The sequence below is a fragment of the Genypterus blacodes genome, unplaced genomic scaffold (genome assembly GCF_046128005.1).
Source record: "Genypterus blacodes isolate CSIRO-AG114 ecotype Tasmania unplaced genomic scaffold, CSIRO-AGI_Gbla_v1 ptg000039l_1, whole genome shotgun sequence".
Taxonomy (NCBI): Eukaryota; Metazoa; Chordata; class Actinopteri; order Ophidiiformes; family Ophidiidae; genus Genypterus; species Genypterus blacodes.
The window spans coordinates 589,957-607,338 of NW_027466852.1; the positions used below are offsets into that span (position 1 = coordinate 589,957).

The 17,382-nt window shown below is 41.3% G+C and overlaps 1 protein-coding gene across 1 annotated transcript; it reads right to left on the reverse strand.

Moving 5' to 3' along the window:
- Nucleotides 1-1,387: 1,387 nt before the first annotated feature.
- Nucleotides 1,388-15,765, reverse strand: LOC142996795 (von Willebrand factor A domain-containing protein 7-like). The gene is made up of 19 exons (XM_076147885.1): nucleotides 15,689-15,765; nucleotides 14,397-14,474; nucleotides 13,681-13,867; nucleotides 13,271-13,407; nucleotides 13,031-13,175; nucleotides 12,776-12,869; nucleotides 12,009-12,137; nucleotides 5,252-5,438; nucleotides 4,840-5,009; nucleotides 4,590-4,702; nucleotides 4,350-4,466; nucleotides 4,049-4,222; nucleotides 3,808-3,940; nucleotides 3,373-3,525; nucleotides 3,183-3,275; nucleotides 2,692-2,963; nucleotides 2,412-2,545; nucleotides 2,112-2,271; nucleotides 1,388-1,959 (listed from the first exon to the last, which is right to left on the reverse strand). Exons 3-19 carry the CDS (start codon nucleotides 13,858-13,860, stop codon nucleotides 1,576-1,578), a joined length of 2,775 nt encoding a protein of 924 aa, XP_076004000.1. The 5' UTR covers nucleotides 13,861-13,867; nucleotides 14,397-14,474; nucleotides 15,689-15,765; the 3' UTR covers nucleotides 1,388-1,575.
- Between the last annotated feature and the right edge of the window lie 1,617 nt (nucleotides 15,766-17,382).

The following is a 17,382-nucleotide window of genomic DNA, read 5'->3' on the forward strand; positions in this document are numbered from 1 at the left end:
CTTCTATGAAGGCTTACACCTTTGTTTTTACATGGTTCTGTGTACTCATTGCAATGTAGAGATATTTGATTTTAATTCAGCTTTGTCTCTGCTGATGATAAAAATCTATGTTGATCCAAACAAATCCACAAATCCAAATTGAACAAATGCACTTGTAACATGTGCCTAGTTCAGAACTGATTTATGAAACCTGTTTGTTTTTATTAACATAAAAGTTAACGTTTAATGTGCAATAGCAGTTGCAAACACAGAGGAAGTTTGTTTGGCATTGTATAACATTGTACAAATGTCAAGATGTGCTAAACTATATTGAAAATGGATTTTGTGACATTTCTTGTATTTTTTTTCCTTTTGAATGCATTAAGGGTGAATTTTAGATAATGGATATTTGCCCCTTAGGGTAATGGTAGGAAATTAAATACTGGGACAAATAGGCCACTGCGATAAACATAGACTCAAGCTGAATTTTAACACATCTACAGTTTTTCCATTGTTTACTACATGTTAAGAACATGTTTTCATTGTTTTTTTGGTTTTTCTGTTTTTTCAAAAGCAAATTTTAGTTTGGCTTTGAGATTACAAGATGCCCCTGCTATTCCCTATTTACCAGTGTAGCTGCTATCATATGACAATGCTGATCCACCATTATTTTATGATTTGTTATGCTGTTGTAATCTCCAATCTTAATTTACCTTTAAAAAATACACTGTACAGAATTTCAGATCTCCTTTTTATTTCTTGGATTAGTATTTTGGGGAAATTGATTGCAATGTAAAATGAATCCCTAAATGGATATTTTAGTTAGAAAACATTTCATTCTAAATTTTGGACCTTTCGACCTTAAATACCGAAATAGTTTATGTATATACATTATTTTTATATGAGGGGAGAGTTGCTGTGGGTCTTTAAACTGGTTAAATTGTGGCCCTTGAATTGGCCACTGAAAAGTCTAAAATTTTTAATTTATGTATTCTTTGATTTTGCATTTTATTTTTGGTTTCAGGGAGGCTGTTCCTCTCTCTCCATTAATGCCCAGTAGACTATGATCTTTGCCCTCGGAAATTAGATCATGTTACCTTTTAGAAGCAAGGATAACATACATTTTCACTAAAAGTCTGAAAACATTAGATACATTTTAATTAGTCGTGTTTTAATATGAATTGACATGCTCTTCTCCGTTAATGCTTGTGTTTTGCTGAAAGTGCGCTCCACCTCTCCTCAAGGCAGTGGGGAGCAAATATAGCATGTTTTCAAGGGTCAAAGAGGTTTTCTGGTGCCTCAAATGGTGTGCAGGGTTAACCAACAATTTGTACAAGAAAAAGTTTGCTAACCTGAAAAATGTAGCAAACTCTCCATGAATAAATACTCAAAATGCCATACAAGGTTCCTTTATTATTTTATTCCAAATATTATATGTCAGAACTGTAGAAAAGTTTATGTCCATCGTCCATTTGCTTCATCAATCATATTTAAGCATATTTAAGCAACTCCCTCACAATATGATGTCTAAATAGAAAACATCTGACCGCATCAGTGTACAATAAACATTCAAACCGAAACAACTGACATTTTTAATCAATGTAAGGCTGACATGAAGGCAGATATCAAAAGGCACAACCACAGTGACATAGACACAGTCAGAGCAGGAGGGCCACCAGAACGGACAATAGAATGGTAGCACTTGCCCACGTTGCCTACCTCATCTACGGCAACAAACTCAACAATCTGTGAACAGCAGGAGGCGTTGTAGTTTGCCTGAACAATGGGAGCACTCAGCGAGGAGTATGAGAGGGATCCATCACCCTGCCGCTTGAGAATTTTCACTATGCCGGTGCCATTACCATCAGTGATGTTGGCTGAGAGCTCCCATTGGAAAGGTGAACACTGAGACACATCAGCAGGGCAGTCATCAGCCAGGACACTCACCATTTGGCACAATGGCGGAGTAAAATCTGTAATCTGTACATGGGAGAAATTCACAAATGTACAATGTTTAAGTATCACAAAGACTTAATTCTGTCGGCTTAGTGCAGCAAAAGGCAATGACAGAATACACAGAGTGTACAACCTTCATATTTATTGTGTCTTGAATCATTTGTGTGTCAGGTTACCTTCTGAACAACAGAGATTCTCAGGACAGCATAGTTGGAGTCGGCACCGCTGGAGGACTTGACTTCAATTGTCAGTGTGATATCAGTTCCTGACAGTGTGTCGGCAGGTGGCTTCATGGTCAAGGTAGCATTACTATATTGCCCAGTTTTCAACGAGAGGCTGTAAGTAAGAGGAAAGTAGACATGATGATTACATGTATTGTGTACACATTGGTGTTTGATTTCTCTGCACATGATATAGAAAGTAATGCAGCAGGTAGAAGCAAGAAGCAGGCAGCCGTTGACACTTGACAATTTCACCTTGGTGGATAGGTCATGGCAAGTTTTTTATCATTTCTGGCATTGACCTGATATTCACCACCAGACCCCTGAGTTATGACACTGAAGGGCAGTGAGAGGGTTTCTCCGGGTTCCACGCTGCTGTCTACAATAACCTGGAAGGGAAAGTGGAAGAAGACGGAACCATTTTAACTGTGTTTGGGCATATAGCCACTGTCCTGGGTAATGGTTGTTGTAGAACTACCATTTTGAAAATAGCTCCCATAATTTAAAAAATGTATTCTTCAGTGTTTTCACTGACCTGGATGTTGACCTTGGAGACAGACATTGAGGTGGTGGACTGCCTCTGAAACAGACTGTTTGACTCTTTGTCAGTTCCTTTAAGCATGACCACAAACTCCCCCTCAGGGACTTTATCGATAGTCAATAGGATGTCTCCGTTGCCCATGTCAGTTGTTTTGCCATTGCTAACAGACTCAGGACCAGACACTGTTACCAAACCAACTTCACCAACAGTCATGGAGGACGGACCTTTTCTAGCTATTACTGAGAGGAGCAGATTAACTGGCTGGCCTGAATGTCCAGAAGAGAGAAGAAGCATGGTAAGGAAAAACAACTTCAAGGAATCTTATCTTCCTCAGCTTATTTCTCTATCATACTGTCATAATGATAACACGTGATTACTTGGGATTTTTATATTGTGCGGTAAAATGTGTAAGACTTCTGTGAACTGATAAGCATGTCAATGCAAAGAATGAAAGAGATGAACACTCATTGCTTTATTGCTTGTACCTGCTTGTGGACGCCCACTGATTACTGCGTAACCCGGGTGTGGTCCACCAAAAGCCTCCACGAAGTCGTAGATAAAGGTTATAATGCTTTGGCCTGGAAAGAAATGCACAAAGTTACAGAACCTCTAGATGATCCCAGTCTGTAAATCATTATGTCAGTGAAAGAAATTGCAGACAGAAGGATGTAACACCTGTGACTTTGAGTGTGTACGGCTGGTTGGAGTTGATGTTGATCTGCCAGGTTCCTGTCTGCATGTCGGCGTTAAGGCGAATTCTCCTCAGGTTGCCCACAGTCTGAATGGTCCCCAGATTTCCACTAGCTTCACTGTGGCTCTGACTCACACCTGGAAGTAGTAAGCATGAATACTTTCAGTGTATTGTCACATTTCAGCCCCTCCTACAATGCATTCAACACAAATAAATCCAAAGCACAACTACAGTGGAGCATCTGGCTGAGCAGCCAAATTTAAATAAGAGTGTTTTGTACTGATGATGATAAACTGTGTTTACACTGCTCATTAGAGCCATGTTTTAGGTCTTTTATGATCTTATTTAAATACAATCTATTTAAATTTGCCATATAAATGTGTAACTGTGGTTAAATGAAAACAGTGTTGGTGCTTTACCTGCAGGGTTGGTCAGTGTGAAAGTAATGGATGTTCCTGTGATGTAGATGGTGATGTTTTTCAGAGATTCATCCAACATGAAGGGGAAGGTCTCCTGCTTCCCAGGGTTTCTTGCTCGCTGAAGAACCGTTACCTGAGGAAGAGGAGAGGGCAATCTCTATTTATATTTTTCAGCCTTGGCTCACACATGCTTCAGAATTTGAGAATCATGGATTTTACTCAATGCTAAAAAACATTTTACCAGAGCTGAAGTGGACGTGTCAAGGATGACTTCTGTAGCCTGAGGCAGCTGGTTCTTGGCCACCTCGATGACTTGGCCACCAGAAGCTAGAGCCAAATCTTTATAGTCATTAAAAGATGCAGCTCCAATGGAACGGCGGCGCCTTGAACCGGGTTGTGTCATGAAATATGACACCTGTGGAAAGAGGGGATGGTCAGGGAAGGAAGTTAGTGTTGAAAGAAGGTAGGAAGTAAATGCTTGGCAGTGGAGTCTGTCAAGCAAAACTCAACTTGATGCAACGAGTGAAAAATTCAATAATTACTGTTGATTTAGTGCTCCTGATGAGAGCATCAATAGTGTCCTTGAGTGCGATGTCTTTGGCCGTAGCATCAGTGAACACATAGATTTGGGAAGAGGGAGGAGCACCAGTGAGAGCTAACTAGAGAAGAAATCAGACAATGAATGAAGAAGTTTACTTTCAATCGGGTCAAAGTTTACATGGTAACAGGAGGAATAATATTAAAGATGCTCAATCAATCTACCACTGTGACAGTGTTAATACCTGAAGTCCTGATAGGCACATCTCTGGGAGATCACCACCTCCTTTTGCTCTGAGCTTAGAAATTTCGCTTTTCATTATATCAGGGTCAGTTGTCCTGACCATAGGTCCAAATTCTACAAAGAACACAGAAAGTTCACAAAGGCTTTTTTAATGATTACTTGAGACATGTATTGCGCTGAAATGTTGTGTATTTGTAAACTGTACCAACTCTAATTGCTGTCGTATACATGATTTTTTTGGGGGCACATACCAGGATCATTGAAGGGAACTAGAATATACTCGGAGGGCTCATCCTGGGTTCCTTTTTTGACATCAATGATTCCATTCACAACTGCTTTGGCTTCATCAATGTCCTCTTTCATGCTGAGAGTGGTGTCAATCACAAAACATAAAACGGATGAGCGGGCAATCCCAATCATTCTGCAAGAGGAAAAATGGGAGATTTGATGATCAGGTTGAAACTATTGAACCGTTTCATTGACTTGAAGCACTAAAATATATAAAAAAAAAGTGATTACCTGTTACTTGGGAATTAAAATTTCCATAGTAACAGGTAACACAAAATGGAAGTAGTCCAGTAAAATACCAGTACCTCAGAAATGTGCCTTAGTACAGTTCTTTAGTCGGTATAAATAGTATGCATAGAATTTGAACCATTCTACCTCAGGAAATCTTTGTCACCAGCAGCCAATCGGATGTCCTCCAGCAGCTGGAGGCTGGCAGCTGTGGATGTGTTTACAGCAGCTGTATGCAGAGCTATGTTGTCTGACCGACGCTCATCTTTGCTGATGCCACCACGAGGGATTGTAGAGGTCGTCAGATCAGCTGCACCTCCATGGCTACATTTACCTGGCACAGCACAAAAATAGGTAAAAGAGACAGGAAGTGGCTCCTTTTCTACTTTTTTTGTTGTATACTGGAAATGATGGTGATAGTTGTGAAGAGTTTTATTTGACCGTTCTATGTGTTGGAATATAACAAATAATGTCAACACACATATAAGTAAATGCAGTAACTGAGGTTAATATAGTCAAGTAACCAAATGGCTGGCCCCGGGAAAGTCTGGAGATGGAGGAATACACACGAGCATTTCAGCGTCTCTCTCCAGGAGGGCTAGATAACACATATCTGCCAATAGGTGAAGAGGTCACTGTATCACTTCATCGAAGCTTCAAACATCTGTGGTCAGGAAGAGGGAAGAGAGGGGGTTCGCATAGACGGGCAGTCAGGGGGAGCTTCTTCAGATCAAAGGGCTAATTACACTATACTATTGTTCTTTAATTTACACAAAGAGAATTCTACTTTCCCCCACAGACATCTGTTCATCCCTCAGATTTGAATCTTAGCGCTGCCCCTCTTGAAGCCGGCTGACCAATAGATAACAGTTAAACTACATTGTCATCAGTGAATTAGAATATTATGTAGATGCCCTGTATATGCGGGATAAATAGGGCAGCACGGAGATATTTGATTGTCCTTCTTTGGTGCATGCCAGAGGTGGAACCAGCGCTGTCCAAGGTCTTATTCCAGTAAAGCTCTCTTGAAGATTCCAGTTCATCTTTGCCTCATCTTTTCCTCTTGATTCACCACAAACGAACACGCAGAAGAATATCAGAACGATTCTTCAATATTCTTCGACGTTTTGGTGACAAATTTGGACGAGGCCCAGAGAAAAGGCGCCTCTGACGACAGAGGCAAACGCTTCACTTCCATACGGCGCCGTATATCAAAGGGTGAGCAGAACCTGTTAAATCGAATCTGTGATAGGTTATTGGACACTCTAAAGTTTATCTATGGAAGTGGGCAATTGTCTTTTGTATGTCACGTAAATTTAGAGTAATTCAAAGAGGAGACGGACTGGAGTCTCGGTATAGCTGACTGTGATAACATTTTGGAATTCTCATATTCGGTCCAGACTGTAGGAGGTACGGGCCTCCTCGACCCGGCGTGGTCACAGGCTAAAGTCTTGTTTTTAAATTAAACTCAAAGTTGATAAAGTCTACTTGGTTTGGGATTAAGATCCCTTAATAAATTTCTAAAAGGAGCCAATTCAGCTAAAGTCTAGTTTGGTGGGTTAATGTCCCTTATTGAAACGGAACTAAAATAAGCTAAAGTCAATTTTTTAGTTATTGGTTACATCCATTATTCGGTTATGGTTAAAGTCAGTCAATTTGTGTTAAAAAATAACCCGCTAAGTATTAATTAAGAGTGTACAAGCACTGTTTGGCTAAAGTCCATTGGTTAATGTCCAGTTATAGTTAACTTGTTAAGATTAAATAAATAAAACCTTGGAGGTGCACTGTTGCAGAAGTGTGGCAGATTACTGACACAACATAAAGAATAAACAGACTTTTGAGTAATTAACAATCGTTCCAAGTGATTCTGTGTCAAGTCCTGTCTAGGATATAGTCGTTTAGTCAAGGGGATGAGTATTCATATACGGAGAAATACTCTTGTCTGAGGTATCGTTTATTGAGGTCCGGACGAAGCCGGGGGCTTCTGCGTTTTGGGTTTGGAATTGCCGTGTGTGGATGAAAACTCGATTAAGGAGTAGTATTCTTGTCTGAGACGTTTTTTTCTAAAGATATACGGCATAAAAATATTTAAAACTGTCTGTATTGTATTGGTGGATTAAGGGTAATCTGCTTCCAACTTCTGGTAAATTTACGTAGTGGCCATACGTTCATTTATCGAAACTGTATGCGTGTGTATGTGTGAGAGGGAGGAATAGAGAGAAACGGACGTTTTGGGTGTATGATCCGTTTTCGACTGAGAGAGATCTTTGTGTCTATGTGTGTGTGGGGATTTGCAGTCACGTATCTTTGACAAACAGCTGGTTGAGACAGCACTTGTGTTTGTTTTGCCTTGCCACGTATGACTGAGAGGTGGCTGCATCTGACTGAGATTCAGCTGTGTACGTGTGTGAGATTGAGTGAGCCGGCATGTAAATGTGTTGTTCTGTGTGATTAACTGTTGTTTTGTGTCTGTATGTCTGAAGCTGTGTTATTAACCTGGTTATTACGTGTCTGAATATGTGAGTTGTGTGTGTTACTGTCTTATAACACGTGTCCCTGAATATCTGAGCTTTGTTACTAACGTTGTTATTACTTGTCTGTGTATCTGATCGTGTGTGTGTGTGTAAGAATGCAAGCAGGAAGAAAGGACTGTTTGTCTGAGAGGGAACTGTCTGTGGGTGTCTGAATATAATCAGGATATATTTTATATAGAAGTTCAGAGACTTTCCGGGAGTCTATTCAGCCCTGGCATATCACGCAGTAATATACTCTGATACACTGTCTAAGTCCCGGGGGATTAATTGTTGGTGACTTCCGAAAAATCACTATTACATTGGATTTCTGTTTTGGTTTTTTGGTTTTTAATTTTTTTTAATTTTTGATGAAATTAAATTTTTTTAATTTTTAGATTACTTATTTTATATTTTCTCTTTCTTGAAAGATTAGAACGTAACATAATCATAGAGCTTGCTAAGACTTGAACAGCCATGGCCGAATTCCTTACCTGCAACAACTATACTGAGGCAATTTTGAGTCATATCATGTCAGGTACGGATTCTGACAAAAGAGACAAAACCCGACAACATCTGGAACGCCTCTTGTCTGACTGGGAAGACAGGGGCCTCTGGCCCAAACCTGATGCGCCTCCTCCTTCCATTGAGTGCGTCCAAGCAACTTTTGACCGAATGAACGAAGCAGCTACAGAAGCTACCAAGAAATGGGAAGCAGGTGGAAAGAAATCATGGGGGACAGCCAAGCAAGACAAAGACCATGCGCAGAAGATTCGAGCCCGCGCCATGACTCTGCTGTCGGCCGCCAATCAAGTGGAGCAGCACAACCGGGACAAGCTTGAAGGGGTTGAGTCTCTCAACTCAGGCGATTTTGTGGCTATAGAAGACCTTCTGGCCATCATTAGACGCCTGTTAGGGCGAGAAACAGCCAATGACATCGACCAAAGGCTCCGCTTCATGCTGGTGGGAGACTCTGAGCTCTTGAACAGTGGAAGTACTGCTTATTGTACTGAACTGAGACGACGCTTCCTTTCGGTTCTGACAGTCTCCAACCTGCAGCGATTTGATTGGACCAAGGGAAAATCCTTCCATGTGTTCCTCAACAGTTGTGCTGAGAAGTGGGCCCATGCCACTGGAACAATGCCCCACACTGAATTGCCAAACAGTGCCACGGTCCAAATGTTCCGAACAGCGGTGATACGCTCCCTTCCCCAGCAGGTCCAGGCTACATTGGAAGATGTTGTAGGACTAGACCAAGAAACCCACGACAAATGGCGAGCCGTGTTGGCACATTACACTGAAAGGCACTTTCAGTCAGAACATTCAGACGTCTTAGAGATCAACACATTCCTGAAAACGTTGTGGAAAATGCTGATTGCCCTGATCAATACTGACAAGGAAATCAAGTCAGTCCCCCCTGTTCAAATATGCCCAGTGGTCCCCGAACACCCTTCCCCAGCCGTCCCTGCCCGGCTAGCCCCCCCTCCACCTGTAGCACCCCAGGCTTGGGTCCCTCCTCAGCCGGCCTCATATGAAATGCATTTCTATCCATATGCTCCACAACCCCAGATGTATTCCAGCTGGTACCAGAATGGTGCAGGCAACCAAAGAGGACGTGGCCGTGGATGTTCAGGAAAAGACAGAGGAGGAAGAAGAGCAGCACTACGTCGACACAAAGTCTGTTTTCATTGTTTGGATCCTTGTCACTGGGTCCGAGAGTGCCCTTACATGGAATATGCATGGCAGCAGTCCAAACTTCGGACAGCAACAGAATATCAGAATGGAGGACAGGGAACAGTTGAGCGCCCACCGCACCATCCCCCATACGCCCCACAGATGCCCATGTATGCCCGGCCCACAGGTGACCCTTACAACCCAGGTCACTGTTGACAAGGCCCGAAGACAGCGCATCCAACCCTCTCCCCAATCACCGCGACCCACGCCCTCAAGCTGAATATTCACCCATCCTTTATTAGGTCAACTGGATCTTCAAATGCTCATCACCATCGAGCACGCCATGGCCCATGCGGCTGCATTGCCAGTACTGGACTACATCAACACCTTCCATTGGAGTTTCTGAAAGACACGGCATTGTGGACGCTGTGTTGTATCAGAAACAAAAGGGGGAAATGACAAGAAGGTGTTAATGTGTTTGTGTGTGCAGGACAGAGTTGAATTGTATATGATATGACAAATGAAGTGCCTTAATCTCAATCACAGGGGCAAGGGATCAGGATTGGTTCTCATCTGACACCGGATGGCTGTGTAGAGACCTCATAACTTCCTGTGCTCTCATTCAGCTGCTGATAATGCTTCTTCCCATGTTCCCTGTATCTGATTACAGATCTTTTCAAGAGAAGCTCACCCTTTTTCACCTCACCAAGGGGTCATTAGGCCCACAGGTGTATATTGATGAGATTGGGGTGCTTTGGAGTGTTCCAGACAAGAACAGAGCTAGGAACTAAGTGGAAGCGGTGTTTGAATCATTGTTTTTCTGGTGGGCCACAATTGATAAAAAATGGTGATTGGATGAACTACTTCTATTATGACCAACAGAGATTTGTCAATTACACACGGGATGCTGTAAAAGGGATGACTGAACAAATGGCCCGCACCACATTGATCACCTATCAGAATAGGATCGTTTTCGACATGATCTTAGCTGAAAAGGGGGTGTGTGTGCCACGTTTGGATCTGCATGTTGTACTTTCATCCCCAATAGCACTTTCCCAGACGGTCCTGTCACCAAAGCCCTGGCAAGTGTGACGTCCCTGAGTCACGAGCTGAAAACTCAGGGATAGATGACTTCTTCTCTGACACCCTCGAGAAGCTATTCGGATCTTGACGACGACCCTGATGTTCTTCCCCTGACCACAGTGGTTGTGAAATAAGGACTTCCTTTCTTTCTCTTCTCAGACTACCTCAGGATTACAAATGTTTATATTTGAAAGCACACATAAGCTTGCGCTTTTGTGCCAGCTAATAGAATAGATTTAATACGAGGTGTTTAAATTACTGTGGGACGGGAGTTATTGAATTGTATTTTCATGAGTTGTTTTCCAGGGTCTTGGAAGGTTTCAAGTTCCAGACCCTAACCGCGGGCCTGTACAATGAGTGGACGCCTACGCAGCGTCCCAAGAATGACCCTGGAACCAGAAGGCTAATGTTTACAAAATTATACATGTGATAAAATGCTCCGAACCGCTGGGGGTCCGATAGGTTGACCAGCCCCCTACCGGGCTGCGGAAGTTGATTTTTGTATTAATGAATGAATGATTGCAAAGTATTTTTCCATGAAGGAAGCAACTACTGTTAATTAAGGTGTCAAATGCATTGTATCTTTTAGATAGGTCATATGTACTGTTTGTATACATAGCACATGCACTGAATCTGTTTGAATAAGTCATGTACATTGCATTTTTATACCCTTTGAATTCTGCTGGATGATAATGTGAATTCTGTTCATGTGATGAGATGTTGGTTTAAACTGAGTAGTTTGGTGAGTGCGGCAGGAGGCTTAGATTGTTTATCTCAAGTTTGATTCATTCTATGAATAGAATGAAAAGGGGGACTGTTGGAATATAACAAATAATGTCAACACACATATAAGTAAATGCAGTAACTGAGGTTAATATAGTCAAGTAACCAAATGGCTGGCCCCGGGAAAGTCTGGAGATGGAGGAATACACACGAGCATTTCAGCGTCTCTCTCCAGGAGGGCTAGATAACACATATCTGCCAATAGGTGAAGAGGTCACTGTATCACTTCATCGAAGCTTCAAACATCTGTGGTCAGGAAGAGGGAAGAGAGGGGGTTCGCATAGACGGGCAGTCAGGGGGAGCTTCTTCAGATCAAAGGGCTAATTACACTATACTATTGTTCTTTAATTTACACAAAGAGAATTCTACTTTCCCCCACAGACATCTGTTCATCCCTCAGATTTGAATCTTAGCGCTGCCCCTCTTGAAGCCTGCTGACCAATAGATAACAGTTAAACTACATTGTCATCAGTGAATTAGAATATTATGTAGATGCCCTGTATATGCGGGATAAATAGGGCAGCACGGAGATATTTGATTGTCCTTCTTTGGTGCATGCCAGAGGTGGAACCAGCGCTGTCCAAGGTCTTATTCCAGTAAAGCTCTCTTGAAGATTCCAGTTCATCTTTGCCTCATCTTTTCCTCTTGATTCACCACAAACGAACACGCAGAAGAATATCAGAACGATTCTTCAATATATGTAACAACAAAAAAGCCATTGATGCCTAAATCCATAATACATTCTTCAAGATTGTAATGACTAATTAATGGAATTGGGTCAAACACAACCTTTGTTCATTAACATTGTGTAAGAATAAGGGTGTAGGATGTATGGATGGGTTGAGTTGTCATACCTTTTGGCTTGGCATTAGATGAGATTCCCATGTAGCCTGATGTCAGTTTCTTCTCCTTGATGATGTTAGGAAGGATCGTGTTGGGACATGTCCCAATGGAACAGTCACTGCAGGTGGCAGTGTCAACATCTGCACAAGCAAAATGTAAACAAGAATGAGACATTCGGCATAGAACATAGAACATACCAGATTAACAAATAGGCATTACTTCATGTCATAAGGTCACAAGGCATCAAGACTGAGAACTGTTGTGTATAGTAGGGATAATGGAGGTCGTCTATCCCACACTCATACATCCATCCATCCATTCTCTAAAGCCACTTATCCTCTCAGGGTCACAGGGGTGCTGGAGCCTTTCCCAGCAGCCCCTGGGTAGGTCGCCAGTCTACCCCAGGGCATTGGAAGAACATTTCCCTGATCTATTTTCTGAAAACTTTCCTTTATCTCCACTTGTCTTGTTAAAGCCTTATGTTTATCTGAAAATAATTCCCACACTCCACACTCCGCACCCTCCATTGACAAAATAATACATTCTGCTCTTTGATCCATAGATATGCATGATTCATGGAATTTTACCCCACCTATAATGATGTGGACATTATGTATTGTGTACATTATGTACTTGTGTATTTTCCCTCACCCATCATGTAACATAGCTTCACTTTTATGACAGCAGTATCACACACACACACGCATACACACACACACACACACACATGCACATGATATAAAGGAATAGATTATTACAATTTTACTACGGAACACACCTGCCAGGTTTTCCAGAGGAAGGTCAGGGCGTATGAGATTGATGTATGGTTCTCTGTTTCCGAGCTCCACCCAGTTACTGTGACTGTAGAAATCCTGAATGTATACAGAGAGAGAGAGAGAGAGAAACAGGAAGAGGGTAGATGATTTCATATTCATCACATATATAAATAGTAAAGTGAATGTATTACAGTACAGATTTCTCTTATGGGACAATTGAATTGAATTGTCTTGCTGTCTCACTCTTTCACTCTCACCTGCAATGTATGAAGGACTCTGCCCAGTGTTTCTCTGGCAGCCTGAAAGTTCTCCTTGCCAACGTTTGCCTTGATGCTGGCCATGCCCTCCATAATGAGACTGCGCCCCTCCATGAACCTTTCCGAGTTGAAGTGGTGTGGAGCGCTGGGAACAATTTTTCACATGTTGCTTCATCCATTTGACAACAGCACATTGACTCCAATTGTTTTGTTTTATTTTCTTTGCTTATCTCCACTCACATGTTGACAAAGTCCCGGTCTACCAGTCCATTCTGCACGTAGATCTCTCGGAGTGCCGAGTGAAATTTGGCACCCGACACTTCTCCAGTTGCTGTGGGGCCTAAACAGGCCCTGACCAGCTCTTCAGGAGAGTGGCCCTGAGGTCAGAGGTCAATGGTTAGAGGATACAGCTGTAGTTCCAGAAACATGCAAAGAAGAGTGTGTAGAGCGTACACAATTATATGATAGCAGATACACATATCTTAACAGAAGCAATAGGGATGGGCAATGCATTTCAGGAAATCCAGGCTGGAATGTCGCACATAAAGCAACGTGGGTGAAACATGTGAATGTGTATTTTTAGCTTGTGCTTTAGTGTTGCGTGTGGCTACAATTGTATTATGTGCATACATTTATTTATTTCCACATACCGTAGGCTTAAATTCATGACCAGAAGCCTCAACCACGGCTCGACATGTGTCCGTCACTTTTTGCAATAGAGCCGTTCTTGTAATGCTGACATGAGTAGATGCCCCACCTCCATCGGAGACAAAGGCCTCAGATGGGCCTGATAGACACAAGACCAGCAGGGTGACCAGCACTGCAGCCATGATGACACTAAAGACAGAAAGATTCAGACAGATTCAACTCCAAATCATCAATAATAAAATAGATTTTACTGCAATTCGGTTGATTTGTGTCCTGATTTTAACTTCTTGCTGAATGAGTCAATTAAAGTCCCAGGACAGCCGTATTCTTATCAGGTAAAGATCAACCAGACGATCAGTGAACAGTATTTTTATAGGTTTTGTATCATGAATTATTATCTAGAGCTCAGTAAAATCCTATTGTGGTGTTTAATCCGTATAATTCTACATTTTATATATAACAGGATATGTAAGAAACACATGGATAAATTCAATATATACTGAATACTGTAACTCACTTTACAATTATATTACAATCATTATGTAAATTAGATTTTCATAATCATGACCGAAATTATCAGGTTGATAATTGAAATTTCTATGTATGAAAATTAATAGATGAAAATGCTGTCAATGCCAAACTTTGTGCAGTAAAAATGTGACTCAAATTTGAAATTCAAAAACCTGTGTAATGAAAAATGAAAACTTGACCATCATACCTTGACGTTACTCAGCTGCTTGGAAATCCTCGTCCTGTGTTTTCCCCCCCAGCTCCATGTCTCTGAATATATACAATGCTGAAAGACATTGGAGGGTGGGGTTGGACACTGGGTGTGTGTGTGCGCATGTGGGCAAATGACTAACTCTTCTTCTGCATAACTTCAGGAATGGAAATATAGTCACAGCCTTATCTGAACTAACTGCAAGGGTTTCCCTCAAATAAACTGGAAATCTTTGTGTGTGTCTTTGACAGTACGTCACACCTCAAAGAACTCAAAGCCCACTCAGTACATTCTGATAAGGTTTCTGTATATCTTTCTAAATGAGCTTTCTTTGCTAATTAGTTTTATACAGCAGTATATAATAATCTTAGCTACAAAGTGGGTGCAATCGCTCGCACTGGACACTCCCGCAGACTTTCTACCCTCGTCTTGTGATTTTAATGGTTTTAACGGTAAAATTGGGTCAACCCTCGACACAGTCAACAAACAACTAAAGAGAAAGTGTGGCACAGCAGAATGAAGAAAGAATAATAACAATAATCAGTTATCAAATTTCATCATCATCTAGAGGAGGATTATTTAGAAGGGCTTGTTTTTAATCGATAAGTTAAATGGTTTTATGAAATCATCATTCGTGATATTCTGACTCATATCGAGGATAAACAACCAAGAGTGTTTGACTTTAACCTGGGAAAGGATATTGTATCACGTGTTCAGAGGTCAGAGCTTTATATTTGTTTATCTGAAAACCCATATTGTTTATCTTTCTTGACTTTCAGAAAGTGCCAAGGTGAAATTATTTATATTTATATAAATATATACCGTAATTTTCGGACTATAAGACGCACCTGACTATAAACCGCAGAAGCTTAACTGAATGATGTGTACATATATAAGCCGCATTGGACTATAAACCGCCGGTTTTTTAATGTTTAATTACCATATGTAAGGGTTCGTGCACAGAGGGGATTGTCGGGAAAGAGGCGGCTGTTTGAGGAAGCTCCCATTTATTAACATTTCAACAAACAAGTTGCATATTTGCATAACATTTTCAAGTGTTACCATTTAGTGCAATAGTAGCTACAGAACATGTACTATGCAGTGTAAACTGTACTGTATCACATAGCGTTTCAGACACACAAACTTTTCAACTTTCAAACTTAAACGGTGCGCTCCCAGCGCACGTACCGGCAGTGATCTACAGCAGTGGTCCTTGGCATGAAAAAGATTGAAAACCACTGATCTACATTATAGCCTACAGTAGTACCATAACAAAAAACAAAGCTTACAGCGCTTGACGAGGCAATATCAATTTCCAAAATGAGGGTGTCTCACAAACTGTCTCGCTCTCGTAATGTCCGTCTGATTCGCTGTCGTTCTGTCTCTCGTACCACTCGCGGTTCCACTTTTACTTTTGCGCGCTCTTTTCCGGCCTCCGGAGGATTTCCGCCTTCCGGAGGACTGTAACCTGTAAAATCCATAGATTTAGATATTCCCCTAGTGGCCGTTAGCTGTAAAAATCAATAGATTAGCCGCACCGTTATATAAGCCTCAGGGTCGAAAAATGGGGAAAAAGGCGCGTCCGAAAATTACGGTAAATATATTTAATCAGTATATGAAAAATAGAGAAACAATTGTATTATGTGCAAACATTTATTTATTTCCACATACCGTAAGCTTAAAATATGTGACCAGAAGCCTCAACCACGGCTCGACATGTGTCCGTCACTTTTTGCAATAGAGCCGTTCCTGTAATGCAAACAAAAGTTGTGCTTTTATTAGGAGGGCCAATCGATATTAGTGGTACTGAGGCCAGTTATAAACTGAAATTGGATTTCTAGTACCACTGGCTCTCACAGTCATTGTACACGTGAAATCGCTGAACATGTTTAGTTGGCATAGCAGCAAAACCACAGGTGTGACTAATAATCATCATTAATCATGCCTCCATACCATTGTGATGTGCAGAGCCCTCACACAGGCACACAAGTTCAATGCAGATTGCATTTGTACGTAATCCCTACTGTATGTCCATATTCATTCATTCATTCTACATAGCCGCTCATCATCTTAGTTTATTGCTAGTAGATGTATTTGATCATCAACTCCTACCTAACCTCAGTCAAGTATCAAGCAGTATCCATTGAAGACACTACTGTAATGACCTATAGTCTGCGTTATTGTGTTTATCATCTTAAAGTGTTGGCGTTCCTACATGGAATATAACGACCATATTCTCAGTTGGTATCAAGTCAAACAAATGTCCCTTTTAGAACCTGTAGCATTTGAGTAAATCTTTCCAGTCTCTCCAATCAACGTTCCTGGACAAACCCTGTGACCTTCTTGAAACTTCCACCCATATGAATCAGGTATCCTGCTCCTCTCCTCCTCCTCCAGAGGTACATGGAGCTCAAATGGAGGGAGGAGGAGAGCAGGGAGTTTGTGTTGGCAGAGAAGGAACAGGAAGTTGAATGGAGTTTACTTTTGGAAAGAAAAAATACAGGAGAAATGGCTGAAAGTGCTGGCTGAGGAAGGGAAAAGATAGGCCAAAGAAAACAGAGGGCAACAATAAGTGAATGGTCAGAGAAAGGCCGTAATTAGGAAACACACTTTAATGTCTCAAATCTATCAATAGTATCAATCTTACGAAACGTTTTCTGTTCTTTGAGGCATTTGACAGCATCAGAAAACATTAACAACTTTATTGTTAACTTTGATTTTGTTGTTGTGTTGTTAATTTGTTGAATTGTGTAAGACAATTATGACATTCTGGAGAGTGATAGCAGCTTCCTAACTTGTTTGTGACGTATTTCTTTTTACGTTCGGTGAACTTTAAACTTTAAAGCACAACAGTTGCCTATAGATGACATCTGTCGAGCAACAAATTGACCACTAGATGGCGACAGACGCATTTAAACAAGGTTTTTAATTCTCCAAACATTTCATTGAGATTGTTTTGACAGATTTATACTAAATTAGTACC

Excerpts from the sequence above, each read along its gene's own strand:
- LOC142996795 (XM_076147885.1), bottom strand. The coding sequence starts at position 13,860 with ATGGCTGCAGTGCTGGTCACCCTGCTGGTCTTGTGTCTATCAGGCCCA. Across the intron at positions 4,703-4,839 it reads AGTTCCCTTCAATGATCCTG|AATTTGGACCTATGGTCAGG; the intron begins GTATGTGCCCCC and ends TGTTCTTTGTAG. Across the intron at positions 1,960-2,111 it reads GAATCTCTGTTGTTCAGAAG|ATTACAGATTTTACTCCGCC; the intron begins GTAACCTGACAC and ends TCCCATGTACAG.